This window comes from Diaporthe amygdali, assembly GCF_026229845.1.
Source record: "Diaporthe amygdali strain CAA958 chromosome Unknown NODE_3_length_2959817_cov_65_330692, whole genome shotgun sequence".
NCBI lineage: Eukaryota > Fungi > Ascomycota > Sordariomycetes > Diaporthales > Diaporthaceae > Diaporthe > Diaporthe amygdali.
In genome coordinates, this window is record NW_026517023.1 from 1,311,243 (window position 1) to 1,338,186 (window position 26,944).

A 26,944-nucleotide genomic window follows, 5' to 3' on the forward strand; every position below is an offset into this window, starting at 1 on the left:
TTTTGGTGAAGGAGCACAGGTGCTGCGTGCAGTTCCCTCCACACGCGCACTAGGTCGGCGACTAGCTGCAGCGATGGGTTCGGTGGAAGACGACCAACTGCCCTCGAGTCTCTTCGGATCACTACCAGCACGACCGCCCACCCCTCCACGAGAAACCCACAGCCATGATCTCGACTCTCTGCCGAAGCTGTTGATTGCGCCCGAGCAACTTGGCGTCTGTCCTCGGAGCCTGCAAACCCCTCCAGGCATCGCCTCCCCGACATCCTCGTCCACGCTCTCGACCACAAGGAGGAAACGGGTCGGGTTCTCCTCCCAGGCGCAATACCAGGAACCCCCAAACTACAAAGCCAGAAGCTCTGCGACGAGACAGAACCCAAGTCCTTTGTCGCTGCCCTCGAGCACCTCGAGACCCGTCAAGGGCATCTTGAAGCCTTGTCCGACGCCAAACAGACTTGGCCCTCCAAATGGGGTCTACTTGGGCGATGATAGATCCGACCAGGTCAACATTGCCGACATGTTGGAATCGACCCTGCAGCAGCTCGCTGGGGCTGACAGGGAATGCAAGGTCGACGCCTACACCATGTTGTTCCGCGGCCTGAAGACCTCGAGCAATCTGCCTGATCGTATTGCGCTCCAGAACAAGATGACCGTTTTTATGCAGTTCATACAGCGAGACCTTACATCCAGGACGCCAAACGGATCCGTCGACGCTCTGCTAGTCACATCCGCCCTCAAGCTTCTCCATACGTTCCTGCATTTCCACGGCATAGCCTCCAGTATCTCTTACGACTTTGGTGTCTTCCTGGTGGACCATTCAATTCGTACCTTTGAAGACGAGCAAGCTTCCAAAGAGGTCGTCAAGCATCTCATGCAAGCTTTGTTTCTACAGAACTTTCCAGCGGAGGTCATGACCATCGACCGTGTCGGTCGCCTTGTGGCGGCCCTCCACAACATTGAAAACCACCTGACTGGAAAGAGCATTGTCCAAAGTCGTATCGTCGTTTACGAGAAGCTGGTAAAGCAATGCACGCAGCAAATGTCTGTTCACTCAGACTGGTTACAAGACCTATTCACGGACATGCTGAGCAGTGTTTCTGACATACGATTGGCCGCAATCAAGCTCGGTCTTTCTGCCGCCTTCACCCTGAATAAGGACAGGAGGTTTGTTGGCCGCGTCTTGGAGCTTCTCAATCTGTCGCTCGAGGATAAGAAATATGTCGAGGAGTTCACCGAGCGGCTCCGCGTCATGCTCCAGAACCCGCAGCAATCCACGTCAGTGCCACGGATATGGAGTGTCGTCACCTTGTTCATCCCAAAGCCTCATCAGTGGGACTACTTCAGTTCCTGGTCCAAAATCATCCAGCTGTCCTTCAACAACTCCAACCCTCAGGTTAAGAGAGAGGCTATCCTCGCCTGGAACCGGTTCACGTACCGCCTTCATTTGGACGGTCGCTTGGTCTACAACCTCATCCGCGATCCCTTGCTCAGCCTGCTGAAGCGGAAGGGTCTTCGCGATTCAGTTTTGGGGAGTGTCTGCAACTTCTACTACTATGCATTCAAGCCAGATATGAATCTGAGAATGTTGGACGAGACGTGGAACTTGGCTGTCGCTCCTCTGATGCAGGGGCTCATTGACCAAGGCCTGGACGACACACCGGCCGTCACCCAAGCAGCTGCCATATTAACTGGTTTGGTTGACTGCCAAACTCGTCGTGTATGGAGGGGAGATCGAATTATGGATCAGAATCTAATCAAGGCCGATGAGTTGCCAGCCATTGAGTCGAAATGGGTCAGGGCCAACCCAGCACGCGTCTTTGCACTCGTCGCTCCAATTCTGGAAAAGGGGTTTGCAGAAATATCCCAGGCTGATAGCCAATTTCAAAAACTGTGGAAGGCGCTTGTTCACTCCGTCGCCTCCGCGTCAACGAAGGATGTCAAACTACATGATGATACGGCCAAGTTTGTTGCCAGTGTTTTCACCTTCTTACACAAGGTCTGGACAGTGGGGCCAGTTTCCTGGACCGACGGTACGACTTGCACGTCTTCTCAATTCCTGGACAGCGTACGGGAGCTTCTCTTGATTCTCGTAGACGCTCTCGGCCTTCTTCCCAACCCATTCACGGAGAAGCAATTCCTACAAACCAGAGATGGCCAATTTGTCGTTCATGGCGCACAATCGAACCGCCCTGGAAAGAAACAGGGGATGAAACGAGTACCTCTGCATCATCTTTTCTGCCTTCTATCGCAACTACCGCCCAGCGTTCCCGACGATGACACGTTTATCAAATTCTTCTCTGCCGTCTTTTCTCCTTTCTTTGACGGCAAAAGCGAGAGGGCACAGGCCGACCTCAGCCAGGAGCTTCTACGTCTTCTGCCTATCGATGCACCTTGCCCGTCCGGGCCATGGGTGATGACAGCTGCGAAAATCTCAGCGTCTCTGGAGCACAGCCAGCACAGTCACCAGAGCACTACTTCCGGCAGTGGTGGCAGCCTCGGACTCGAATTCCGCGATATTGTTAAAGTTCTTGAGCGTGGCTTGAGGTCAGTGCCATGCTTGCCTTGGCAGCACTGGCTTCAACTGTTCCAAGCTACCCTTCGTCGTGTCAGGGATGAGACTGGCGATGCCGGTGTTGCCATTGCGCTCATTGAGCCATTGGCGGCAGCTGTAAAGGAGAAGATCTCTGACGAACATGGCGATGCCATCTCGACGAATTGTATCGGAGCGACTATCGAGCTTGTTGCAGCATCTACACAGCCGCGCGACAAGCAGGCCGCTGATGCCGCACGACGGCGTTTGTGGGGCACCTCGAATGCAGGCACCCGTCTTTCATCGTTCGATCCTATGGACAATATGTACAAGCTTCTTGTGGACTTGTCGAAGAAGTTGTATGCTGACGTTGAATCACATGCCTCTGGACCCATTGAGCAGTTGCTGGATGAGACGAAGAGCTTCTTTGACCGTGGAAACCGCCATCTCTTCTCTCGGACCCTGATTGCCATCCAAGGTGGTCTTGCGTGCTGGCTGGAAGATAAGGATCGCCGCATCACTAGAGCCGATTTTCCTAGTGTGGTAGAAGCGGTATGTATGCCCTTAGAAGCTGTCCGAAGCTGGCCCCGAGTGCTATTGCTAACTTTCCTCAGACTCAGTCCTTGTGGGAGCGAATATGCAGTATCATAAAAGAAAGGTCTGCCGAACAGCTGGAGCTCGAGAATATCGAGCCACTGTTGTGCGCCGCGTTCCAAAGCACCCACCGCGATGTCGTCAATATTACAGCAGAGATGTGGAATCATGTTTATGGCCACGTCGAGGAGATGCAGTATCCAAAGGCATTAGAGACAGTGCTTGTTGCCCTTGGTTCTTCCGTGGATGTCGTCCGTCCCGGGCTGGAAATTCCACAAGATAGGTCAGATGTGCGCCCCAATTTCGCGGAATCTCAGGAAGATACGAGCATTCCGATTGTCACTCCCGCAAAGTCACAGCCAACCACACGATCTCGTCCTTCCACAACTCGACGATCAGCTACTTCAAGTCTATCGAAATCGACCCAGGTTGCCCAGAGCAGCCCTCTAGCTAGGATCAAATCGAAGGGACGCACTCCAAAGCCTAAGCTGCGTCATGAGGACTCACAAGTACAATTCGCAGCGATTGATTCTTCGCCAGCCCCTATGGAGTATGAGTCCCAATTGCTCACCGAGCGCCAGAAGGAAACCCGCGAGCGACAGAGGGACACTGCTGCTTTATTCCCAGACATGCGATCCAGTCCCAGTGCCGCGACGAGGAAGGCTAGGTCTGGATCTAGCCAGCAAGAGCTGGCCACGGGGGCCATTGCGCCAGGGCGGGCCTCAACGCCAGACCACGACGGTGTATTTGAAGATTATTTGACGTCAACCCCGACGCCGCGACGCGGCCAGCCCATCATGTTGTCGGAGCAAGACCAGGGACTGGCTGCCGATCCCCCGTCGTCGCCTCCGGAGCCGAGAGGCTACCGCCTGATGGCGGAGCTGAAGACTCAAGCCAATAATACTAACTCCCTGGATGAATGGCAATTTTCCTCATCTCCGTTGTCCGGATCTCCAAACCTAGCGCACCCGACAAATTCCACATCGCAACCAATGGAATTGGACGATGTCAATGAGGAGCTGCAACTCGATGATGGGGAGAACATCGCTGAGCGCACGTTTGAGCAAAAGGACGTGACGTCGTCACAGTTCGCGGTGGATCCTGAAGTGATTGAAGAGACGACTTATTTCCATCAAGAAGCCGAGGCTGAGCTGCAAACTGTCGCGCCGGCCGGCCAGCCTACTCTCAAATCACCAAACACTCCTTCCGGAAGGGCCTTAAGGTCCAAGACATTCCAAGTAACCCCGAGATCTGACAATGACGAGTTTGTGGATGCCCCGAGTAGTCCTCTTCCGCCCACACCAAGCCAGAGGATTAGGCCAGGCTCTTCACATATGACACTGCGCAAATCTCCTCGGACCAAAGGAAACAGCCAGTCATTCAGCGTCAGTGATTCTTTCGAGAACGGTTTGAGGAACATTGGGACAGGGCGCTTCGAAATTGAAATCAGGAGCTCGCCCAAGAAGAAGGACGTTCCGTCTTACGATGACATTCTGCCCGAATCACCCGAGCATGCTACAGAGGACGAAGAAAACGCTACAGAGAAGGCTGCGGAGGAGGTAGCGAAGGACATGGATTGCATCATCGTCGAGGGCGGAGCACCCACTCAGCTACGTCGCGGTCGTTCGAAGAAGTCCCAACGACTTTCGGTCTCGACGCAGCTCCAGACGTCACGAGATACGCAAGACTCGGTGAGCTCACAGGGCTCGGTAGGCCGGCCTCGGACACCTATGGCTCAGCTAGCGAGATCGAGCTCGCAAGACGGTTTCGAGAACGTTTCGCCTGGCAATGGCAGTTGGCTGAGAAAACGCAAGCGGTCACTTTCGGTGCACAGCAGCGGTGAGAAGAAACGAAGGCATCAGGACCTCGTCTCCAAGGAAGGCGAAGGCGGGGTTCCCGATAGCCAGCCCGCTGCTGTTGTCCAACAAGGTATGTCAACACGGTGCTCAAAGGTGTTACGCTTCAAATTGCCATTACTGACGTTTTACTGTTACAGGTCGTGACGTTGAGGTGCACACATCCGAGCTGTACGAAAATGATGTCTCACTTACATCTAGGCAAAGCCGGAGCAGCTCGCCGAGTGAGCAATCGGCTTCTCAGGAGCTTTCAATGGCATTCCCTGAGCCACTAGATCGGCCGCAGATCGAGTCTAGCAAGCAGACAAGCGAAACATCAGAGCACACTGATGATGAGGAGCTTGTCCAGTCGCAGCTTGCCAGGGAGGAGACGGAGGCATCTGTTGAAAAGGAGGCCACGGCCCCACTTGATATTGCATCTGCACAGCTGGAAGCCGAACTAGTTGCACAGTTCGAGGAGCCAGCCAAGCACGTTGAGCAAGCGGCCCATGAGGAAGAGGTTCCCGTACAGCGGCAGCCTGCCAAGCTAGGACAAGACGGTGCCAGCAAGTTTGACAGCCTGCGAGTGCTACTCCAGAACGGACTGGGCATCTTAAGGTCGGCTGACCTGACGAGAGAGGAGACCAACCAGCTCGAGGACATGTTCATGGACATGAAGCAGGAGCTGTACCAAGCGGAGAGGCGTGGGAGAAAATAGATGCATGGCGCATGTGTTTTATTATCAGGAGTTCGGCACTGGGCCCATGTATAAGATACCAAGCAGGTCAGGTTGAATAACGGCGAGCGTACAACAAGGTACAATAGTTGATAATGATATCCCCGACGAGCCAGCCAGCCAGCGTATGGCCTATATGCATCTATCTGGCTTGGTGTCTTGCTGTCTGTCCAGACGGAATATAACAGATGACATTCTGCATAATAGTAGCGGTGAAATGTCTGACCGACCGACCTCAGGGCAAGACACTGCCAATAGCTGATTGCTTTTTACTGCGGCTGTGTTGTGCAGGGCAGGGAAAGGTTGGTTTGATGCGTTTCGTCAGGGGGGTGGGTAGTCGTGCACGATATGCTAACCGACCTACCCCTGCCTGTCGTCTGGACTGCAGCTGCAGCTGCAGTTGCAGTTGCAATTGCGAGTTGCAGCAAAGGGCTGGAGGGCGGGAGGGGTCCAGTCCAGGGAGCGACTTACTGTGACGGTTTACCCCGCCATGACATCTTTCCACAGGTGTCGAGACAGGGGATCAAGCTTCTTTGACACAAAGACAAAACACGATAGATCAACCCATCTGCCAACAGCAAGCTCCCCAGAACAGTTAGTTTCCCGTAACCTCCAGCCTACAGCCTACAGCCTACAGCTCCAGCCCATTCTCTGACCAGCTGGACATAGCATCCAGCACTTATTTACACTAACAACAACCAACAACAAAAGCAACCACCACACCACCATATCACAAGCACAACAAGAACAACAGCAATAACAACAACAACGGCTGCTCCAAGTGCCGCTGCCGTTAGACGAGAACAAGTACAGAAGTGACAATGGTCGACCGTCCCAACAAGCCCTCGGCTCTGGCAGCCACGCCACAACAGTCCCACGCTCAGCCCACCGTCAACATCGAGGACGGCCGCGTCCAGGCTGCCCTCCCCACCGGCGAGACCGTTGAGGTCTTGCTGCACGGCGCCACCGTCCTCAGTTGGAAAGATGCAAGCGGCGACGAGAAGCTCTGGCTGAGCGAGAGCGCGGCTCTGGACGGGAGCAAGGCGGTCAGGGGAGGCATTCCGATCGTGTTCCCTGTAAGCTTACATATACACACTCCCCCCTAGCTTGCTGTATGTGGGTGGGACTGGGCTGACCCGGGGGTGCTGGCCACCACCGCCTTGTCTAGGTATTCGGAACTGCACCCGACCACGCCGCCACGTCCAAGCTCCCGCAGCACGGCTTCGCCCGCACGTCGCGGTGGGAGTTCCTGGGCAAGTCCACCAGCGAGTCGGCCAGCAACTCCGCCGCCGAGGATCTCTCTGTCAAGCTCGACTTTGGACTTAGCAGCTCCTCGCTCAGCGCTGACACCAAGAAGCTCTGGCCCTATGAGTTCGACATTATCTACAGCGTCACCCTGGAGCGGAGTAGCCTCGCCACGTCACTGGTCATTACGAACAAGGATGACAAGCCGTGGGAGTTCCAGGTGCTGGCGCACACTTATCTGAGGGTCAAGGTACGTCGGAGTCGCTACCATGGCGAATAATCAGGGAGACATGAAGAGGAAGGCCAATGCTGACCTACTCGCTACAGGATATCACCCAGGTCTCCGTCGAGGGCCTCGACGCCTCGGAGTATGTCGACAAGGTCGACTCCCTCAAGGTCAAGACACAATCGTCTGCTATCACCATCACTGGCGAGACAGACCGCGTCTACACGCCCGCCAAGGGCCCCCGTGAGCCAGTCAAGGTCATCGAGGGCGGTAAGCCTGTGTACTCGGTCGTCCGTGACAACCTGACCGACCTAGTGGTCTGGAACCCCTGGTCCGAGAAGGCTGCCGGAATAGGCGACTTCGCGCCCAAGGATGGCTACAAGAACATGATTTGCATCGAGGCTGGCAGTGTGAAGGGATGGCAGACGCTGGAGGCCGGCGATGCCTTCGAGGGCGCGCAGACAATCCTGTCACTGTGAAGGTGCGAGGGATTCCCCGGTGGTGGTGAAGATCATCGATTTTGGAGGCTGTGATGCTCGTGATGAGTGCCAGACGTGATTGAAGTGGCTTTCATGAATTTTGGAGGTGAATAGAGTCTGTCAGCGATGGCAGAGACACATCGGTGCTGGCATGACTGGTATGAAGCCAGGGGATATGAAATAGATGATTTGATACTTTTTCTCTCACAGGAAAGCTACCCTGATCTTTTCCGACTTTTTTCCATTCCAAGCGTAATTTTCCGCAATGCCAAATGCCAAATGCCAACCCAAGCGCCATGCGTGTCCACTTTGCATCAAGTGCCCATCGTGCATATAAAAGAGTCCCAAAACCAAACAGCAGCAGAAGAAAGACACCACTCAGACAACCTGTCTCTCATTCCGGTAGTGATCCGCAATCAAGAAGGCCAGCTCCAAGGCCTGCTTCTCGTTCAGCCTCGGGTCGCAGAAGCTGGTGTAGTTGGTGGACAGGTCGTCCTCGTCCAGGCCGACGCTGCCGCCCATGCACTCGGTGACGGCGTCGCCCGTGAGCTCGAGGTGGACGCCGCCGAGGTAGCTGCCCTCCTCCTTGTGGATGCGCAGCGTCTCCTGCAGCTCGCTGAAGATGTCGCCGAAGCGCCGCGTCTTGATGCCCGCCGCCGTGCTGCGCGTGTTGCCGTGCATCGGGTCGCACTGCCACACCACGCTCCGCCGGTACTCCGAGTCCTCCACCGCCCGGATGTGCGCCGGCAGCAGCGACCGCACCTTGGACGCCCCGTACCGCGTGATCAGCGTGATCTTTCCCGGCTCGCGCGCCGGGTTCAGCGTCCGCAGAAGCTCTAGCAGGTCGCTCACGGGCGTCGTCGGCCCTACCTTCACGCCGATCGGGTTCGCTATCCCCCGGAAGAACTCGACGTGCCCGCCGTCGATCTGCCGCGTGCGGTCGCCGATCCACAGGAAGTGTGCCGACGTGTCGAAGTACTGGCTCTCTGGCTGCTGCTCTTCTTCTTTCTGTTGCTGCTGCTTGCCGTTGACGTGCTCGCCATTGGCGCCCGCGCTGGCTGTGACGGCGGCCTTGCGCCCGCCGTGAATGGACGCGGACGAGAAGGACCTCGTCAGCGGCTGCTCGTACTCCAGAACCAAACCCTCGTGACTGGTGAACAGGTCCACGGTGTCGAGGTTCGAGCTGGACCCGGACGCGCCGACCGTCTCCATGAAGCTCATCATGTTGGTCAGGAAGTTGACGGCGCGGCTGTACTTGGCCTTGAGCTCGGGCTCGCGCACGTGGCCCAGCTCCCAGTCGAGCGGGCGGTGCAGGTCGGCGATGCCGGCGGCGAGGGCGGCGCGGACGTAGTTGAGCGTGGCGGCCGAGTGGTGGTATGCCTTGACGAGGCGTCCCGGGTCCAGCTCGCGCTCGTCCAGGTCGAAGCCGTTCAGGATGTCGCCCCGGAAGCACGGCACCTGCTTGCCGTCGACGATCTCGGTGGGGTTCGACCGCGGCTTCGCGTACTGGCCGGCCATGCGGCCGATGCGCACCACGCGCTTGTTGGCGCCCCAAATCAGCACCAGGCTCATCTGCAGCAGCAGCTTGATCTTGGACTCGATGGCCGACTGGTTGCAGTAGTCGAACAGCTCGGCGCAGTCGCCGCCCTGCAGCAGGAAGGCCTCCCCCCTGGCAACGTCCGCGAGGTGCGCCTTGAGCTTGAGGATCTCAATGGGCGTCACCAGCGGCGGCATGCGGTTCAGCTCGGCGGTGGCCTTGGCCAGCGGCTTCTGGTCCGAGTACTCGGGGCATTGCTTGATTGGCTTTGAGCGCCACGAATCTGGTGACCAGGCAGCACTGCCAGTGCTTTTGCTGTCGGAAGCCGCCATGATGGTTATGTCGTGGTGGTAATTGGAGTGATGAAAGGTAGTTGATCTCACTCGGGACGGATATAAGTGAGAGAGTGAGTGACTCAGTGAGAAGTCCTATATAATTTGAGTCAGCATGTGTGACGCAACACTGCGCATTGAGAGACGTACAATCTTTCTGGCTGTCAAGTTGCTCGTGAGAATGAAGGACTGAAGTAGACTGGGACACTGCCAGGTCTCGTCTCGAGAGGACAGCAAAGGAGTGACACCTATTTTGGACACAGTCTAGAAACCTCGTGGCGTGTCACGGAGTATTGATGTCTAAAATTGGTCTTGAATGAAAAGGCTAAATGCGGCATGGAATGGCCAGCCTCCGCATCGCCATGCGAACTGGGGGAGGGTGGTCGTCGAGACCCAACAGGGTATAACCCCGGCATTGAAGTGCCCCACCCCCACATCCTGTCCAATGCTTGAAGCAACGAAACCAAGGTACAGTCAAGACATTTACTCTCACACACCCAACAACAACACATCTTCACCACCCAGCCATGGCAGAGGAGAAGCAACCGCCAGGCCTCGTCGAAGGCGCCACCGGTGAAGTCGAGGAGGAAGTCCAGGACAAGGCAAAGTCCGCCGAGGACCGCAAGGCAGCCGCAGCGCTGTCCAAGCTCGATGCGAGGGACGACGATGTCGCCGGCGCCTCCGTGGACCAGGAGGGCCTGAGCAAGGCCATGAACAAGCTCAGCGTGTCCAAGACGGCGGAGAACAAGGACCTTAAGAAGGTCAAGGTCGACCCGGCCGACGTCACCCTACTGGTAAGTCTGACCACAAGCCTCACGCGAGGCCGGAGCTGCAACGGGATGAGCATCAGGAACTGACATGACTTCTTGCGCAGGTCGACGAGCTAGATTTGACGAAGCCAAAGGCTACCGATCTGCTCAAGCAGCACGAGGGCGACGCAGTCAAGGCGATGAGGGCGTTCATTGCGGTGAAATGATCGGGCCATGTGACTTGCGTGCACAGATTCCGCATCAGGACGGCGTTAGGTCATGCCAGATACACCACGCGGGACAGGCAAGCCAGGAAGATGGAAAAAGTTATACCAGCGGGAAGGTCTGCATTACGGATACGAACACCACTACTGGCAGGGCGTCGAAGGGCTTCAAGGGGCACACCAATAAGGCTGGACTCCGCTTGGCTAGAACGCTCGAGACACCTAGAATGAGTATGCTTGTCGGAAAAACGAACATCATTCAAAGCCCAGTCTCTCTATGCTAACTCCAAGGTTATGTGCAGGCCCAAAATATTGCTGTGCCATGATATATTTGGATTTCGCTCACCTCAGCTTCCGTATATTCCATGTATTGTTGCCCATCCTCCACAGCTCTCGAGATGAACTCCTTGGCTTTTGATGGCCAAGTCACATCTCGTGCTCATCAGGCAGAAGAGTCCGCATCTTCTCTCCCCGTTCGCCGAGAATCTAAGCTATACGAACCTTCCAGCCTATCAACGAGAGTATGTCTTGCTCCTGCAGTCCGAGGGGTCGTCTAATTAACTGCCGTGCCCGCTTTTCGTGCCTCCTTCATACAATTGTGGGCATTGAGAAAAGTGAGTGAGATCGCCGCACGATGTCTCATCTGAATTTGTCCCGGAGCGGTCACCGTCCAAGAGCTCGAACAGTACTTTCCTTCCATTTTCAGTTCCACTCTCACCAGCAGATCTATGGCCTAGTAGTCTCTTCCAGCCCAGATACCAACACGCTCAGCCTACGTTGCAAGACCTGAGCGATGACATGCACCACGGGCAGATTGACATGCCATTCATGCGATGACTGATTCGGCGCTTTAATGGCACACAAGCTGTGCTTGCTTAGACGGGACAAGTGTATTCATTCTCTTGTTCCTTTCTCTATCGAGCAACGTTCTCGGATGCCCATCTGCATCGTGAATAAATCTGTCATCCGCTGGACAGGCTCCCTTTAAGTCATACACACGTATACATTTGTAATTAACTATCTCGATCTCCCCCTCGATCCGAAATTAGTATTGGTGAAACATCCTCGCTGTTGAATCCTGTCTTTTCTTTTCTTTTAAAAAAAATCCTTCTTTTGCCTTCCAGCCGGTGCTCTCATTCCCACAACAGACATCCCCCCGTTCAGTCCTGGAAAATAGTTCTGGTGCGCTCCTGTCTCCTGCTCATGGCCAGTACTGAGGACGTACTGAGGACAATTGCGCCAACCGTCCTCTTATGCTGGTCCAGACAAGAAAAGAAGAGAAAGAAGTAAAATTGAAGGCTCTCACGCGCAAGAGAATCTTCCTGGCATGACGTCCAAAGATCAGAAGAGTGAATGCCCAACAAGGACTCCTTTTCTGGCCTCCTTTCATCGATGTTGCGCGACTTGTTAGGCCAAATATCAATAGCCACCTTACCAAGTACGGCATTTAGCTATTTCGCTTTCCTCAGGGGTCCATGACGCCCCGAAAGATCTCCTGCCCCTCCTCCAGCTTGTTGATCTGATGAGAGAGGAGATCTCTCCGGCGCTTCGTGGACTCGGGCTCCGAAACGATGCCCTGTATCTTGGCATCGGACATTTGGAGGACGGTCATGGGTGAGAAAATATTGTAAAGTTCGGCGAGGAGGTGACGCTCAATGACCTGGGTCGTGACGTTGGCGACGAATACCTTCAGTTGGACCTATTTGTTTGAAATTGTTAGAGTCTAGATGGCGGTAGGTGCGAATGGGCTTGCTAATGGCTTGGTACCTTGTAGATGGCATCCAGGCAATCTAGCGACTCCTCGCAGCTGAACTCCTCCATGTCAGCGGTAACACTGTCTTTCCACTTGGATATTGCCCGCTCCAGCTGGTCCTTTGTTTCGGACTGAGACTGGTAGTAATGGGTTCCTAGGCTGCACCGACTCGTGGAAGATGCGGGTGAGGTGTTTTGGGGAACGTATTTCTTGAGCTGGGCCTCAATTCTCTCTCCGCGCTTCTTGTGAACGTTGTCCGTGTAGTAGTGGTTGTAATTGATGGGAACAGCTTTCTTGTCCTTGATGAGTCTCTCAAGCTCTTGCAAGGCTGCTTCCTTACGCGACTTCAGGACATCAGCAACCATCTTAGCCCTACAAGCAAATTGGTCAGTTCATACCCCCGCTGTTTTGCAGTGAGAATAGTCCTACCAAATTCGTGACTTGAGCTCATGCGTTGTCATTGACTCCAACAGATTTGCGAGAAACATAACGCAAGCCGTGTTAATTCTCTCAACATGGGCTTTGGCCATGCCTTCCCATGGACTGGATTGCTCCCAGAACAACTCACCGATCACTTTCGGATTGAAATTACCGATCAGCTCTGTACCTCGTGCTCGTTGGAGCTTCCGTCCCACCCAACCCAAAGCCTCTTTCCCAGAGAGGGCCCGTGGACCCGAAGACTTGGATGCATGGTTGGAACGTACGGTGTCAAGGTCGTATTTGTGTCCCTTTGCTTCCAAGTCCTCCGCGAAAGCCCGATTGTTCATTTGCACGCAAGCGCGTAGCCGTCGCACAGGGACTGTGTCCGTGACCGAGTAGCTGCAAGACTCGATATCATCAGAAATGAGAGTGAAGTGGCGGTGCTCGTAGTTTCCATCCACGGCAGCACGGCAGATCTCGTAGCATTCCATGTTGAGCTGCGTCAAATAGGTCCGGCACTCCGCCGCAGTCGACCGGGAAGTGCCAAGCGTCTTGAGCTCATTTTGGGCCGTCTGCAATGCAGACTCAAGGTCCTTTTGCAAACGAGGCAACTCGTGCTTTACGTGTTCGAAAAGAAGATAGCTGAGACGTACACGCAGTGCATCGATACCAACATTCTCCTTTGGAAGTGTGTTGAATCTTGATGCTTTGAAAAAGTCCTTTTCAGACTGGTTACGCTGCTCGAGAGAGAAATTCTTCTCCTCGAATTTCCTGTTCTTGGTAACATGCCATCCAAGCTTGAAGAAGACGTCCTCGTTTCGAGCGAGCTCGAGAAACTTCGTTTCTGAACCAGAACCCGCGCTGAGTCGGTCAGGCTTCGTGATGACTCCCAGGGTGCGATCACCGTGAGGGTCAAATTTCCGGACTCTCTGGAGGATAGCCTGATTAGCAGCGTCATTTGTTGCCGAGATGACAGCGAGGCAAATCGTTCGTGGCTGCTCTATGTAGTGGTCTGTGATCTCTGCAACCATAGCCACATCAGCATCGGAAACACCCTTTGTGGATGTCTGAATCAAACCGGGAATGTCAACAAGGGTAAGTTGGGGCCGATCTGGTCCACAGATTTCGATGCTAAGAGTATCCTTAGCGAACGCATTGCCGCCTTCAGAGATACCCATCACCTTCTTGGCGTTGCCCATGATTCTGGGCAAATCTTTCAAATCGGTAGTCGACTCGGAGTACCTCTTGATCTGCTCCTGCTTCTTCTGGGGACGGTCGCTGTCGGGAATGACTCGAATGGTGAGACTGTTAACTGGGTCGCGTCGGAGACAAATTTCAGTCGCGAATCGAGTGCAAAGGTTGTCATTGCGAGGGAAAGGAATCTCGGTAAGGGCCTCCAGCACGGAGCTCTTCCCCGCGGACTGATCACCGCACACAACAATCTGTGGGAGAGAAAGTACGCTTTCCAGGCCGCATTTTCGCACCTGAGATACTGTGTCAAGAACGCGGCGCTGCTCGTCGGTCTGCAGCTTCTCAAGAGTGAGGCTTATGTCCGTCTGCGATGAAGATTGGGCTTTGAAGCTAGGGATGGCAAGGAAACCGCCTTGATAGCCTCGTGAGGTCATCTTGGACAGAACTACCGAATCAACGTGGCGGTAGAAGCACGTCGTAGAATTTATTGTGAAGGCAAACACTTCAAGTAGGGCATTGATTGCAATAGAAGAGGGTAGGTGGCGGATGGTGTGGTAGATTGGGGAAAAGCAAAAGCTTCGCGTGGCTTTCATTCAGGGGAGTGAAGTTGTCAACAAAGTTTGTGGAAGTTGGCAGAAAGGGGTGGGCAAGATGGGTCTGGATCTTTGGAAAGCTTGACTTTGCCACTTATGGTGCCAATATGTGCTGCTGCAAGTGGTTCAAGTTGAGGTCGAGGTTTTTAGTGTTGATTGTCTGATTTGCCGAGAATGCAGAAAAGGGACATTGCCAAAATGTTTTCCAAGTTGAGACGAAGGTAAAAAAAGCAGCCAGCTGAACGAAAAATATGCTGCCGGTTTTTAAACTTACCTGAGCTTTCAATCTTTCAGCTTTCGAACTGGAGGCTATGCACAGATTTTCTTCTGCAAATTTTCAGGCTGCTAGGCACCTATGTGATCTCAGGAAAGCGAGGCAATCCGCTTCTAATAACTAGTACTCTCACAATTGTCAGTACGGCCGAGATCATTCATTTTCAATTCTCGGAGGAGATTGGCTTCGGCTGAGCATGAGACATTTCTCAGAAAGTGATACGATCCCCCGTCACTGATTGATACAGGTGATGAATGCGTTGTTGTGTCCAATTACTCAAGGACCGGAGGATGCTCATGTACCAATTTAGTTGCAAGATATCTTCCTTTATTCTGATAATCAATGAGGATCCATTTCAATATGTAGACCCGTTCCTTTCCTGGCGTTCTTATCAAATTGTACTTGAGCCTCTATCTACGCCTGCCGCGAAATACTGAGGTGGGATGTGACTTTTCGGATTCTCACTGTGTTTCCAATTCCAGCGTTCCGCCAGGTCTTCGAGCCCCAAGTAGTCATTCGTGCTGTACAGGGACGTCTCAAGCTCCATCACTGAGAGGCGCGGGATCAGCTCCGGGTTGGCGACAAAATGCGGTGTGGTGATGGCGGCGCTGAAGTCCGAGAGCTAGCTGTTGATCAAGTGCTCATGTCTCGCATCCAGGTGGATGATACGGAGCTGCTGCTGCCAAATTGTGTCTCGGAGGATCCGTCCCATATATTTCGCCCGCATGGGCTCCTTAGTCTTGCAAATGCTTTTACGATGCCGCGGATAGGCGCGGGCCTGGCCCCTGAGGAATGGAAATGAGATCGCCTCTCCTTCACGATCCGTTGGTCAGCGTTCGCATTGAGGCCGTGTCTGACTTGTGGGAACCGCGCCATTATGATACGTTCGTGCTGTTCATCCAGAAGCCAGTAGCCGAAGCACTTGACGGCCAGCTGCTCATGACCCGCTTCTTGCAGGCGACCAAAGGCGCGGTACTCATTGCTGAATGGGTCTGTGTGGTTGTAAAACGTACGCTTAACCTCGTAATTGAGGACTTCGAACGTGGTTTCTGGATCCGGGCCAAGCCAGTCTTCACAAGAAGTAAACCGAGAATGCAGATGTATTAGCTTTGTCATTACTCACAGGCTGCTGTGGTTGGTGTAATCTCTCTCACGAGTTTCAGCGCGTAAAAGTGTCCTGGATATCGATTTTGAAGACACGTGAATGCCGGCCTTCGCTGAGGTGTCGGATGAAATCTATGTACTGCGGGCCGTGGAAGTTGAACGGCCTCACTTTGAGTCCATCGCATTGAGGCAGCGGTACCAGATCTGCGGGAAATTTCGGTCAGTTTGGATACATATCTGCTTAGAAGCTGAATGTGAAGAAGACGGCGGATAAATAGAATTGGGCCTAAGAGCAGAGATCGATGTTTGTCTTGGAACTTGTATACAGCTTAGACGACACTTGTAAGCCCCAATTTGAATGGGTGGCCTGCGGATGTCAGCGTTTGCTTGTTACTGCTTTCTCATTTATGTACAAGTCTTCAAGTGATTGCACCTTGCTCGTAGGCGTGAATTGCTGGGTAGTGCTGGAGTTGAGATGAGCAATAATTGGGAGAATCCCATCAGTAAGCAGGGCAGCACGGGTCGGCATTAAAAAACTTGTAGAAAATGATGTCTTTTCAAATGCTAGATACGAAATCGATTTGGGCTGAGTTTGAGGCTTCGTTGTCGGAGTTAATGCATGAGTGCCCCTTCGAATTCGATAGCCACCAATTTATGTTGCTATATACTAGACTGTCGCCAGAACGAAGGCAATCTGCATAGAAGGTCGAGCCAAGAGGCGAATCGCCTATGCATCGGAAGCTGTCACAGAGACAACAGACGTCGTGACCACATATTACTTGTCTAGGTTTCTTCGCAATCCGATCCCAGAGATACCTATCCATCTACACAGCAAAGATGGCATTCCCATTGCCCCCAGGGAACTGACCCCCAGGCAGCGCCACAAAGTCCCCAGGCACAGCCGGCTCCCTGCTGACGTACATGTACTCAGCGGCGGCAGGGTTGCCGAGGCCAGCCAGCTCGATGAAGCTGGTCAGGTTGAAGCCGGTGCGGTTGACGCCGCCGGCGTACGTGTCGAACTCGGCCGGCACCGTGAAGGTGTCGGGCTGCCGGAACGCGTACAGGATGTACCGGTGCGCGGACGAATTCAGCGCCGGGCCCGGCGACCGGTAGGGCGTGAAGTTCTCGGTCATGTTGGTCAGCGCGACGCCCGTCTGCGGCCGGGTCGCCGAGTAGGGCGCGCCCGTCGTCATGTTGGGCGCCAGCCAGTGCAGGATGAAGCGGCGGTCTGGGTTGTCTGGGGTCGTGGCGTCCGGGTCGCACATGACGATCACGTACTGGCCCTCGTAGCTGGCGACAGACGGATATCTCAGAGGGTCCAGGGCCAGAGCTGGCTGGTCTTGTGTTACTGGGGAGTTTGTCAGCGGGGACCACTTCTGCAACAGAATTTGCCCAGATAGACTTACTGTTACCCCCAAAGAGCTGCCCAGCCTGTAAGACCGTCGTGTTGCCCGAGAGTGTATAGGCCACACTCAGTTCCGCATCGTAGTCGCTGGTTGGGAGACCGAATATCGGCGGCGGAATGGCCAGCGCCGGAGCTGCTGCTACAATTAGGGCAACGATAGCGTGGGACAACATTCTGGATGACACTGATGCTCTTGAAGATAGAGGACGCTATAATCACTTCATTCAGGTATCACTGGATTACAGGATTATTTATAAGTGCGACCATCGTTCCCTATCGTCCCCTGACTGTCAACAACGTCTCTGATGATCGCTATGAGCAGTCAAAAAATGAGTCAGAAGGACGTGATATCAATTACCTCATCTACGCAAGTCCAGGGTCGAGAAACCATATTGTGCAGGTGGATTTACATGCAGACCTCTCTTTTAAAACTCTCTTTCGCGTGAACATGAGTATCTCGACTTCTTCCGTCTCTGAATCAAGAAAGCTTGACTAGTCAGGCGGCCTAGTCATTCAGCAATTGAGTTCATTACTTCAAGAGACATGAATGAAAAGAGCGCAAGCAGATCAAAGAAAGCGGCCAAGAAACGAGTGTAGTTGCGCAAAGAAGTTATTCGGGCATTTCTAAGGAAGCCCTACAAATTCTCCAACAGAGTGTTCATTGCCAACGTCGGAGTCAACCTCAATGTTTAGTTTTGAAGATCTCAAAAACACAATCCAATTAGATCTGACATGGGATGGTAGGGAGATCTTGACTAGTCGAGAAAGTTATGATAGCTTCCCAACACAAATCCCACAAGGCCCGAGCTGCTCTTGAGTCGGTTCCGAAAGCTAACACTCCAAACAAGCTCGCCAACAAACGTCACCGTCATATCTGCTGTTGTAATACGCAAAGTGGCATAGCCCACACACTTATCTCTGCAAAATGAAGCATGTGAATGCGGAGCTCACATATTATAGGGTTGCGGACCGCTTTGCGCCAAGCCCAGACTGACAGCTACAGCGCGAATGAACCCGTTCACGGTTGGCCGTTAAGCTTCTTATAAGCTTTTTGGTCTCACAGCAGCAGCCGAGTAAGGGAGGAACATGAAGTGATCGACCATGATTCATGAAGACAATGTTGAGTGTCTAATCACCGGCCAGGTGAGTCTATCAACGCCGCAAGAAAAGTGAACGCCAAAATCCAGACGAACTCCTTTGCCTAATCACCCCCGCTAAACGCCGGCCACAAGCGCCGCAATAACAGATGGCCTCTCATGCTCAAAATATGTAAAGCCCGGCAAGAGGTTCAATGACCATGAAGCAAATTCGGTAAACCAGGAGCATCATCTCGTGACGAGATGCCTCAACAACAACGCGCTCGCTCGCTTCAATTCCAATCCTTCCAGCTCTTGGCCAACGGACTCGACACTTTAGGTGCGAATGCCAGGCTCTTCCGCCGCGCATCCATCAGCCTTCTGACCACGTTCTCGTCTTTGCTCCGACCCAGGATTCCCGCGCCAAGGTTCTCGTAGATGTGCTGTGCCTTCGGCGGGCACGTCCTCTGGATGAGCTCCTCTTGCGACAGCTCTTCGTCCTCTTCGTCATCAGCCTCGCTCACTGAAGTGTCCGCGCCGCCTGGTGTGGCCTCCATGGCGAACCGGCGGATGGCTTCAGGGGCAGGAGTCTTAGGAACCGGGGTCAGCGGTGCGGCGTCAAACCAGTCCTCGTGATCATCGTAGAAGTTCTCAAAGTGTTCCTCGCCGTCATCACCTTCGTCATCCTCAAAATCAGGAGAATGCATCCAAAGAGCGCTATCGCGGCGATTCGCCGGTGCGGGTGTAGTAGGAGCAGTCTGACTCTCCCTTGACGACGCCTTGCGTATCGCAGAGTCGGGCACCAGTGTGCCATTGTGGTTTGCTACGGCCTTGGGCTCCATTGACTTTCTGCGGCGGTGACCACCACGGGGAATGAGGGACGTATCGATGTAGTAAGGGGCTTCTTCGAGCCACTCGTTCTCACGCTCGCAGCTGAAGGGAAAAGTTAGCAAAAAGGGCGAACACTGGAAGTGGCATGCAGCTGCTTACTCTAAAACCCAACCCACACCAACACACTGCACAACACCATTCGTCTCACGAACCTTCTCCATCGTGCGCTTGCCGCCATCCTTGAATACCACATGCGTGATCCCAATCTTGGAAGATGCATCCTCGTCATTGGGGTTCCAGTTCCAAGACTTGACGCACCGAGCGCCCATCTGAGTGAGGAGTTCAACGAAAATAGCGCTGGCGTCCGCGCCCTCCACGGTGTGGACGTCGACAAACACGACTGCTCCACGAAGCAAGGCAGGATCCACGTCTTGGCGAGGGGTTCGAGCAGGAGTGACCGCGTTTGACCAGCCCTCGGACTTAGTCGGGGTGACTGGAGGCACAGATCCAGCTCGTGACCGAGTTTCCTCCTCCTCTGCGGCCTCCTCGAAGGCAGGCTCGACGTGGATCTTGTGCGAGGGAGAATAGGAAATGACGGTGGCACTCCTAGTCAGACCGTGAGTTGGTCTCGTCGCGGGAAGACGAGAGATACTGTGTCTTCGTTTCTTCAACGATGGCTGTGGTGGTGGGGTGGACTCATCCGCAGGCTTGAGAGGTATCTTGGATACGGTGTGAACTTCTCGTCGAAGGGTTCGCTGGGGAGTGACAGGAGGAACCCGTGTGCCATCCTGGGTAAATCCAGCGGGGACCTCGTTCTCATCGCCGTACTCTTGGCTGGCATCCGACATGGTGTCATCGTGGCCATCCAGGTTGAGCATCGACTCGACTTGCTCCGGCGACATCATAGACATTTCATTCGCCTCTGCGGCAAGGTCCAGATCCTCTTCTGTGACGGATATGTCCTCGACAATGGGATCCTTAATCATAGGGATACCAGCCAGCGGATCGTCTTCGTTGATGGAGTCGTTGGCATCCGTGTCAGGGCGGACACACATCTCGTCCTCGAAGAAATCGTCCTGCATAAGCGAGGCTCGAGTCTCTCTTGGTCGTGTCGACTTGACTCCCTTTGGCGTCGTGGCCTTGAGCTCATTCTTGAGAGGGCTGCCAGCTTGCCACGAGTCGAAGCGTTGTGCCAGAGGAGTAAATCCAAACCCAGAAGTCCGGGGCCTCATGATACTGCCCTTCATGTGCTTAGTGGGAGACGCCGATTTCGGGGTCATGACGCGCGTAAGTTCGTCTTCGGACTCTGTGAAGCTCATATCGAAAGAGACGGTGTCCCTCTGTTGAAGTCCAAACATGCTCAGTGCCTGTTTGGGAGGCGAGTTTGGTGGTGTAGTGCTGATGCTGTCGTGGGCAACACTCTCACCCTCGAGTACAGCCTCATCCAAGACCATGATTTCACTGTGGCTCTCGATAACGCCCTTCTGCTCTTCTTCCTGCTCCCGCTCGAGGACAACCGTTTCCCGGTCATCCTCGTTGTCTTCGTTGATTGACTCATTTGTGAGAGAGGTTTCAAGCGTCAATGTGGGATCCGCTGCACGAGGTAGAACTGTGGACATTCGACCGTTGAATTCGGCAGCTGAAGAAGAAGGCGCATCTTCATCATCAGTCGCATCTTCATCAATTGAAAGCTCAGCATCCTCTGCGTCGGCCTCTGCGCCAGCTTTGACCTCTTCTTGTTCCTCGGCTGCGGGCACTGGGTCGACTGCAGGTGCTGGAAATGGTGTGCAAAGCAGTACGGGAGTCGGAGCAGGAGACCGCGCGATGCTCTCCGGCTCCGGCTCCGGCAATCTCAGAGACTTCATGGGTGAGAACGGTCGCTTCGCCGGGGACTGGAAGAGAGATTGCTTGAAGGGAGACGAAGCAATTGTGTCCTGTCGGCTGGATGAATTGAGATCAGTAGCGTTGATCGGCACCGGGCATCGCTTTGCTGGTGACTTGAACAAGGATGCCTTGGACGGGGAGTTGGCTGACTGCGCCGACTCCTTGATCGCAGGGAGTCCCAACTGCAGACCCTCTACCCTCTTAGCAGGGGACTTCATTGAATCCTTGAACGGTGATGGTGGTGGTCTTCGCACGGGGCTACCAAGCAGGATCGTAGGCTCTGTGGGAGCCAATGCCTCTGTGCCTTCGTCTGTGGACAGTGCCTCGTCCTTCGTCTCATCCGTGGGCTTCATGGCCACAGGAGGCTTCACAGGACTCCGGCGGAATGCCCTTGCCGGTGTTTTGTCCATGGCTAGCTCATCCTCAGACTCGGTGTCAATGTCCCTGTTTGCAGATAGCTGCGTAACCTTCTTAGGGCTGAGGGGCATCGGCGCCTTGTCTTCGGTCGCGTTCGTGCCCTTCTTTGTTGCCGCTGTCCTGGTCGCTCGGCCAGTCGTGGGCTTTCGCACTGGCTTTGCGCGCATGCCAGCAGCGGTGGGTTCGGCAGCCTTGGCAGCTACGGGCTTGCGCTTGACTGCTGCAGATGGTGCAAGATTTTCTTTGTCAGGCTCCGCGAAGGTGACTGTCTTCTTGACAGGCTTGGGTACTTGCGCACTAGTAGACGTAGTGGTACCGGCAGGACGACCGCGGGTGGGCTTCTTGACAGGTGCCACTGGTGCAAGGTCATCCGCGGCCTCATCCTCACCAGCTTGTGTCTTCTTGGTCCGTGTGCGAGTAGCTCTTGTTGGTTCCTCCTCTTTCACGTTCTCTTTGATAGCCTTCTTGGCCGGCCTGCCACGCGTAGCTCGTGCAGGAGCCGGCGCAGGAGCCGGCGTAGGTTCGGGTTCGACAGTCTTCTTGGGCCGGCCTGGACCGCGTGTCGCTCTGGTAGCAGTCCTAGAAGCGGGCTGTTGCCGTTTGGCTGCCGTCTCGGGCTCACTCTCATCTTCATCGTCGTCGGCCCGCGTCTTACGCTTGACCGATGTCCTTGTAGATGGGGCAGCGACAGTATGAGAAGACTTGGCAGTGGGAGCAGCAGCAGTACGGGTCGTTCTGGTGGTCTTTGACGCGGCGGCGACAGGCTTGGACTTGGCCGCAGAGGCTGCTGTACCAGAGGTAGCACTGCTCTTTGGAGCAGCCCTTGATCGAGTAACCCGCTTGGGGGGAGATGCTGGTGGATCCATATTGCCTGGTTGTGCTTGTTGAATCATGGACCTGGTGCGGTAGGGAGGAGTTGGATTGGGTTGGGTTAGTATTGGTTACGCGCAGTAATTAAAGATCTGGGGAAGAAATCGCATCACGCTGAACATGCAATGCAATGCTGTGCGATGCGCAGCGGGAAGAAGTGGCGATCTAAAATGAAAATGGCCCTGTCAGGAAGAAGTCGCGCTTTGTTGACAGGCAACCTTGAACCCTGGCAGTGGTGCTTTGATGTTGACAATGGAGCTTGGAGCTTGTGGGGTAATGTGCGAGGTGGCTGGTGGGCCCGGGTTGGCCAGGCAACAATGGCGGGCAATGCCAGCATCACATTCCTACCCACTCTCTTCGATACCACCAAAATCCACCCTTCTGGATCACATAAAACACCGTCAGTCTATTATAATGACTCCTAAAACAGGTGTTTATTCTTCAAAATGCATGCGACCAATTGCAATTCAAAAGTTATTCGAAAGTCCGACTGCGTAGTTCAATCCATGACCATAGGGACACAGAACAAAGCATGACAACGAAATAGGAATTCAGACTAAATAAATACTATCAACATGATGCCTAGCTGGCCTGTTGCAAACACGACCGATTGACACACACACACATACAATGCTCCCAGAGCAGAGGAAGTCTAATGCCACTGTGTCACAATATGCACAGAACCCACCTATTACGTAGTGCGTTTCTCTAGAGAGGCCGGAATAATCATGGCCCAGGAATATCAGCTCGCCTCGGCTTCTATCATTGGCCCGACTTGGCAGCGAACCCGATCCGCATGTTCCCGCCGTCAAACACCGTGAAGGCGGCCTTCAGGAAGATGTCCCCGTAAATCGCAAACGGGAGGCCAGTGTTGCTCTGGACGCCCCCAAAGCACGCAGTCGCCGTGTCGAACGAGTCCGTGTCCGCGGGCGCAAAGCGGATGATGCTGCCAGGGATAGCAACCTGGAAGCCGCCAATGTTGGCCGTGAGCGACGGCAGGGTCTCGTTGCAATCGAACACGAAGCCGCCGATCTGGGCGTTGTTCTGCGCCGACGGCACCTGGGCGTAGTACGCTTCCACCATCTCGTCTGCCACCAGCATCAGAGTCGTGCCCGTGTCCGCGATGGCCTGGTGCGGGAAATCCTGCGCCTGCCCGTTGCCCACGGTGAAGCCCTCGGAGTTGAAGGCCCAGAAACCCTGGGAGGCGTTGACAGGCACGAAGTTGATGTTGCCTGTGAACTCGGTTTGATCGACAAAGCCGAAGTTGTAGTTACCCGCTGCGAGCCTGTGTCAGTAAAACACACGTTTCTCCCATTGCATCTGCGGCTGTGATGTCCTTACGTTCTCCCTGCTTTAAGTTCGCCGTAAAGAGGGGCATAGCGAGGTTGGCCATCGCGTTCGAGAAGAAGGTCTTCTGAGCACGAGGCTGGACAGTATTGACTGAGGTTGTGTCAGTGGGATTTGTTTTGGGTAAAGGAACACTGAGTAGCGTTACTCACTCGAGTCCATAGCAAGTCCAAGCAATCCTGACGAGGCAGCATCCTGGCTGAAGCTGCCGGCTACTGTCGTCGCAGCCTCGACAGCCTGGTTCGGAACACTGACGCCCCCTACAGTTACAACATCGGTGTACACGATCCCAGATGCGCCGCTTCCATCTCCATAGGTGATCTGCCAGCTCGCGCCATCAAGTTGCTTGGACGTCGAGCTCTGACCAGGGGTATATATCTTCTGCCCGGACACTTGTGATGCCGGAGTGTCACTGCTGAACACCCACAGGTCTGAGGAGCCGGTATCAAAGTCGAGTGTCACGTCCTGAGGCGGAGTTCCGATTTGTACGGCCGCCAGGTACTCGCTGTCGAACATCTGAGGAACGGCTGCAACCTCGCCTGCTTTCGTGTTAGAAAGTCATTATGCATCATCGTACTCCACATGAACGCACCTTGACCCTTTGCAGTGCCGTTGCTCGGAGCCGTGGCATTACCGCCGCCACTGCCTCTACCGCTGCCTGAGCCGGTACCTCCCCCTTTGCCACCGCCACTTTGAGTACCGTTACCTCCCTGCCGACCCGAGGATCCGTTCCCACTATTACCTCCATTGCCTTTGCCAGCACCAGTGCCGGTTCCTGTGCCACTACCAGTGCCGCCTCCCAGTATATCACCTAGGCCAAGCTCTCCCAAGATCTCGTCAATGATCTGGAGTAGGTTTGGAGGTATGGTGGCCCCAAAGGCGGAGTACTTCCTGAGCGATTGGACATAGGCCCTGGGCCCGCGCTTCGTTTGTATGAAGTTTGTGTTGTACACCTGCGGCGCTCGGAGGGTCATACCGCCAAGGACTTGGACCTCGAACTCGGAGACTTCTTCAGCTGTTTTCGAAACGAGGCCCTCGAAGGCGGAAGGGCCCTTGGCCGGCGCGGCGGTCGCCAGACCCGCCGCAACGGCAGCCAAGTTGACGTACTTCATGCTGGGTATCTGGGAGTGGAGGAGATACCAGATCTACCAAGAAAAAGAAAAGAAGGAAAGGACCGCACTACTCAGGCGGAGGTCTATATTATCAAGAGAGCGACAGATAGCACCTGCTAGCCGAAATGAGGTGGAGGAGAGAGAGAGAAAACAGAAGATAGGGAGTAGGCAAAAGTCTATCGTCCTAGTCGGCCGAACGCCGCGAAGGGGGTATAAACGCCCATGATCATGCGCATCTGGCTCCCTGACCTGCCATTGACTCGAGATCCAGCGCTTGCCAGCTCGAGATGGTGGGTGGAAGCTCCGCCCTCCTGTCACTGCGAGGGTACGCGCAAGATACCAAGACAATTGGTATCAAAGAGGTGTTTGAGGAGGTAGATCCCGAGGTGCAGATGCTAGGTTTGGAGCCAAGGTCCTGTCGTGATTTCGCACCACTAGTGGGCAGAAACCGAGCGGCATAGGTGATGGGAGCATGGGCAGGGCTGCTTCACGGCTGGGATCGCGAGACGGCGTCGAGGAAGATCATTCAAGGAGACCTGTGACAACCACCCATACCCTCCCATCCTGTTTGTCACTGCCGTGCCTCCCGCTCGGGACTCCCGCTCGGGAGAAGAACTCAACCATATTTCCACCTGCTTGTGGCTGATTCAGACATTAATGAACGCAAGAACGAGAAGAAAAAAAAAGAGTTGGTGCTGCATGGGCGGTTAAATGGTGAGGGCTTCCTCGACGGATGGGAGTCGCATTGAATCTGTCCATGATGAGACGAAAGGAGGAGACGAAGGGTCAGTTCAGGCATTGTGGATGCTGCCCATCATTGGTCAATGATCCCCTTGGCTGCTAACCCGCTATGCGCCTGGCATACAAGCCTGTCGAGATGAAACAAAGCTTGAAAGAAGCTTATACTATGGCCCGCCGAGGCTTGGGATGGCATTTCGATGGTCTGAAGTGTCAGTCTTCAACATCGGACAGGAACAGACTGTGGGGAATATTTGAGCGTTGACAAGCGTCGTAATAAATGCTTTTTACTGAGAGGCAGCAGAATCGACGAGAAGTCTTCGAGAGCCGCTGATGCTCCATGTAAGTGGCCGAAAAGGGAAAGAGAGCACGAACCGCTCGAAAATCGCTTGGTTCATGCGTAGATCAAAGCGTGCGCCTACCTAGGAACCCAACACGCCCTCGGCCAGCGCAATCCGACTCGCACGATGGAGTATCTGTAGAACCAATCTTTCGTTAATTCTTCACCGATTGCTCTATTCTGGTCCCTCTTTTGTGGCTGCACGAGCTGATTCTCCCCTCGACTTTTGGCAGACCAACTCGCGATGCGAGCCCTCACCCGTGGATGTGGGGCCGCAGACACACACCGTTTCAGTGTGACGATCAGCTCGGATGATAGAAGTCCCTTGGCTTTGAAATACCGGGGCGATACGCACTCGTTTGGGGCAGGTATGCAATGAACTCTGGTGTACATGCCCGCTGGTGAGGTTGCGGACTATGTAGCATTCTTGACTGCAATAGACCTCGAGCTCATAATGTAGGCTGCTCAACCGTCTCAGTATACGTGAGGCTCCTCTACCTTCAGGCTTGCACTTGGAGTGCCATGCCGGATGTGTGAGACGGTTGCAATGAGAAGCCTCGCAAATCCATCCAACGTTGACGAAGCCAGTATCATTCTGAAGGAAGCTCTTGGAAGAATGTCTCTTCTAGGGAAAGCCAGCCTTAGAGTGGGCGAACGCGGGGTGGTGAACGGATTCCGCATGTGCATTTGCCTTCACATGTTTGGAGCATTGGTATCACGCTGAATGATTCTCAGCTAAGGTTGGGGGAAAGACGGAGGTGCAGAAATGCGGGTTGGACCCTGAAGTGGCTATCCATGCGGGATGTGCAGGTGGAGCTGGTGGGGGAGCCTCGAGTGAAGGAGGCGTGGCCCCCCACCAAGCACTGGATGGAAGTGGGCAGGCAACAACCCACTCTGCGCGTCCTTCCCGCTGACTTCCCGCAGCAAAGTGAAGTCAGTGACATCTACCTTTACAGCGCCACTCGGCGGCGACATGGATGACTTATGAATCATTTCCACACGGTTCTAGAAGCCATATGGCTGGACTTTTCTTTTGTTTTGGATGCCTGACTGCCCTCTCATGATTGCTTCTATGTCTTTGCGCACCCCGATTCTGAGTCCCGCA

At 54.4% G+C, this 26,944-nt stretch overlaps 7 protein-coding genes across 7 annotated transcripts; 3 read left to right on the forward strand and 4 right to left on the reverse strand.

Moving 5' to 3' along the window:
* Positions 1 to 73: 73 nt before the first annotated feature.
* Positions 74 to 5,674, forward strand: J7T55_002791 (uncharacterized protein; the record flags this gene model as incomplete). Its single annotated transcript, XM_053137901.1, has 4 exons — positions 74 to 2,541; positions 2,608 to 3,079; positions 3,142 to 5,050; positions 5,118 to 5,674. 4 exons carry the CDS (start codon positions 74 to 76, stop codon positions 5,672 to 5,674), a joined length of 5,406 nt encoding a protein of 1,801 aa, XP_052998660.1.
* Positions 5,675 to 6,513: 839 nt separating this feature from the next.
* Positions 6,514 to 7,642, forward strand: J7T55_002792 (ldose 1-epimerase; the record flags this gene model as incomplete). Its single annotated transcript, XM_053137902.1, has 3 exons — positions 6,514 to 6,768; positions 6,861 to 7,187; positions 7,265 to 7,642. 3 exons carry the CDS (start codon positions 6,514 to 6,516, stop codon positions 7,640 to 7,642), a joined length of 960 nt encoding a protein of 319 aa, XP_052998661.1.
* A 378-nt stretch (positions 7,643 to 8,020) lies between these two features.
* Positions 8,021 to 9,511, reverse strand: J7T55_002793 (phospho-2-dehydro-3-deoxyheptonate aldolase; the record flags this gene model as incomplete). The annotated part of the gene is made up of 1 exon (XM_053137904.1): positions 8,021 to 9,511. One exon carries the CDS (start codon positions 9,509 to 9,511, stop codon positions 8,021 to 8,023), a length of 1,491 nt encoding a protein of 496 aa, XP_052998662.1.
* Positions 9,512 to 10,038: 527 nt separating this feature from the next.
* Positions 10,039 to 10,487, forward strand: J7T55_002794 (uncharacterized protein; the record flags this gene model as incomplete). Its single annotated transcript, XM_053137905.1, has 2 exons — positions 10,039 to 10,305; positions 10,386 to 10,487. The coding sequence occupies 2 exons, from the start codon at positions 10,039 to 10,041 to the stop codon at positions 10,485 to 10,487; spliced, it is 369 nt and encodes a 122-aa protein (XP_052998663.1).
* Positions 10,488 to 11,949: 1,462 nt separating this feature from the next.
* On the reverse strand, positions 11,950 to 17,397 carry J7T55_002795 (uncharacterized protein; the record flags this gene model as incomplete). The annotated part of the gene is made up of 10 exons (XM_053137906.1): positions 11,950 to 12,183; positions 12,252 to 12,609; positions 12,667 to 14,434; positions 14,849 to 14,905; positions 15,181 to 15,337; positions 15,472 to 15,785; positions 15,839 to 15,932; positions 15,989 to 16,023; positions 16,688 to 17,167; positions 17,226 to 17,397. 10 exons carry the CDS (start codon positions 17,395 to 17,397, stop codon positions 11,950 to 11,952), a joined length of 3,669 nt encoding a protein of 1,222 aa, XP_052998664.1.
* Positions 17,398 to 18,593: 1,196 nt separating this feature from the next.
* J7T55_002796 (uncharacterized protein) lies at positions 18,594 to 22,298 on the reverse strand (the record flags this gene model as incomplete). Its single annotated transcript, XM_053137907.1, has 2 exons — positions 18,594 to 19,233; positions 19,291 to 22,298. 2 exons carry the CDS (start codon positions 22,296 to 22,298, stop codon positions 18,594 to 18,596), a joined length of 3,648 nt encoding a protein of 1,215 aa, XP_052998665.1.
* Positions 22,299 to 23,064: 766 nt separating this feature from the next.
* J7T55_002797 (eukaryotic aspartyl protease) lies at positions 23,065 to 24,761 on the reverse strand (the record flags this gene model as incomplete). Its single annotated transcript, XM_053137908.1, has 4 exons — positions 23,065 to 23,579; positions 23,644 to 23,742; positions 23,802 to 24,188; positions 24,242 to 24,761. The coding sequence occupies 4 exons, from the start codon at positions 24,759 to 24,761 to the stop codon at positions 23,065 to 23,067; spliced, it is 1,521 nt and encodes a 506-aa protein (XP_052998666.1).
* Between the last annotated feature and the right edge of the window lie 2,183 nt (positions 24,762 to 26,944).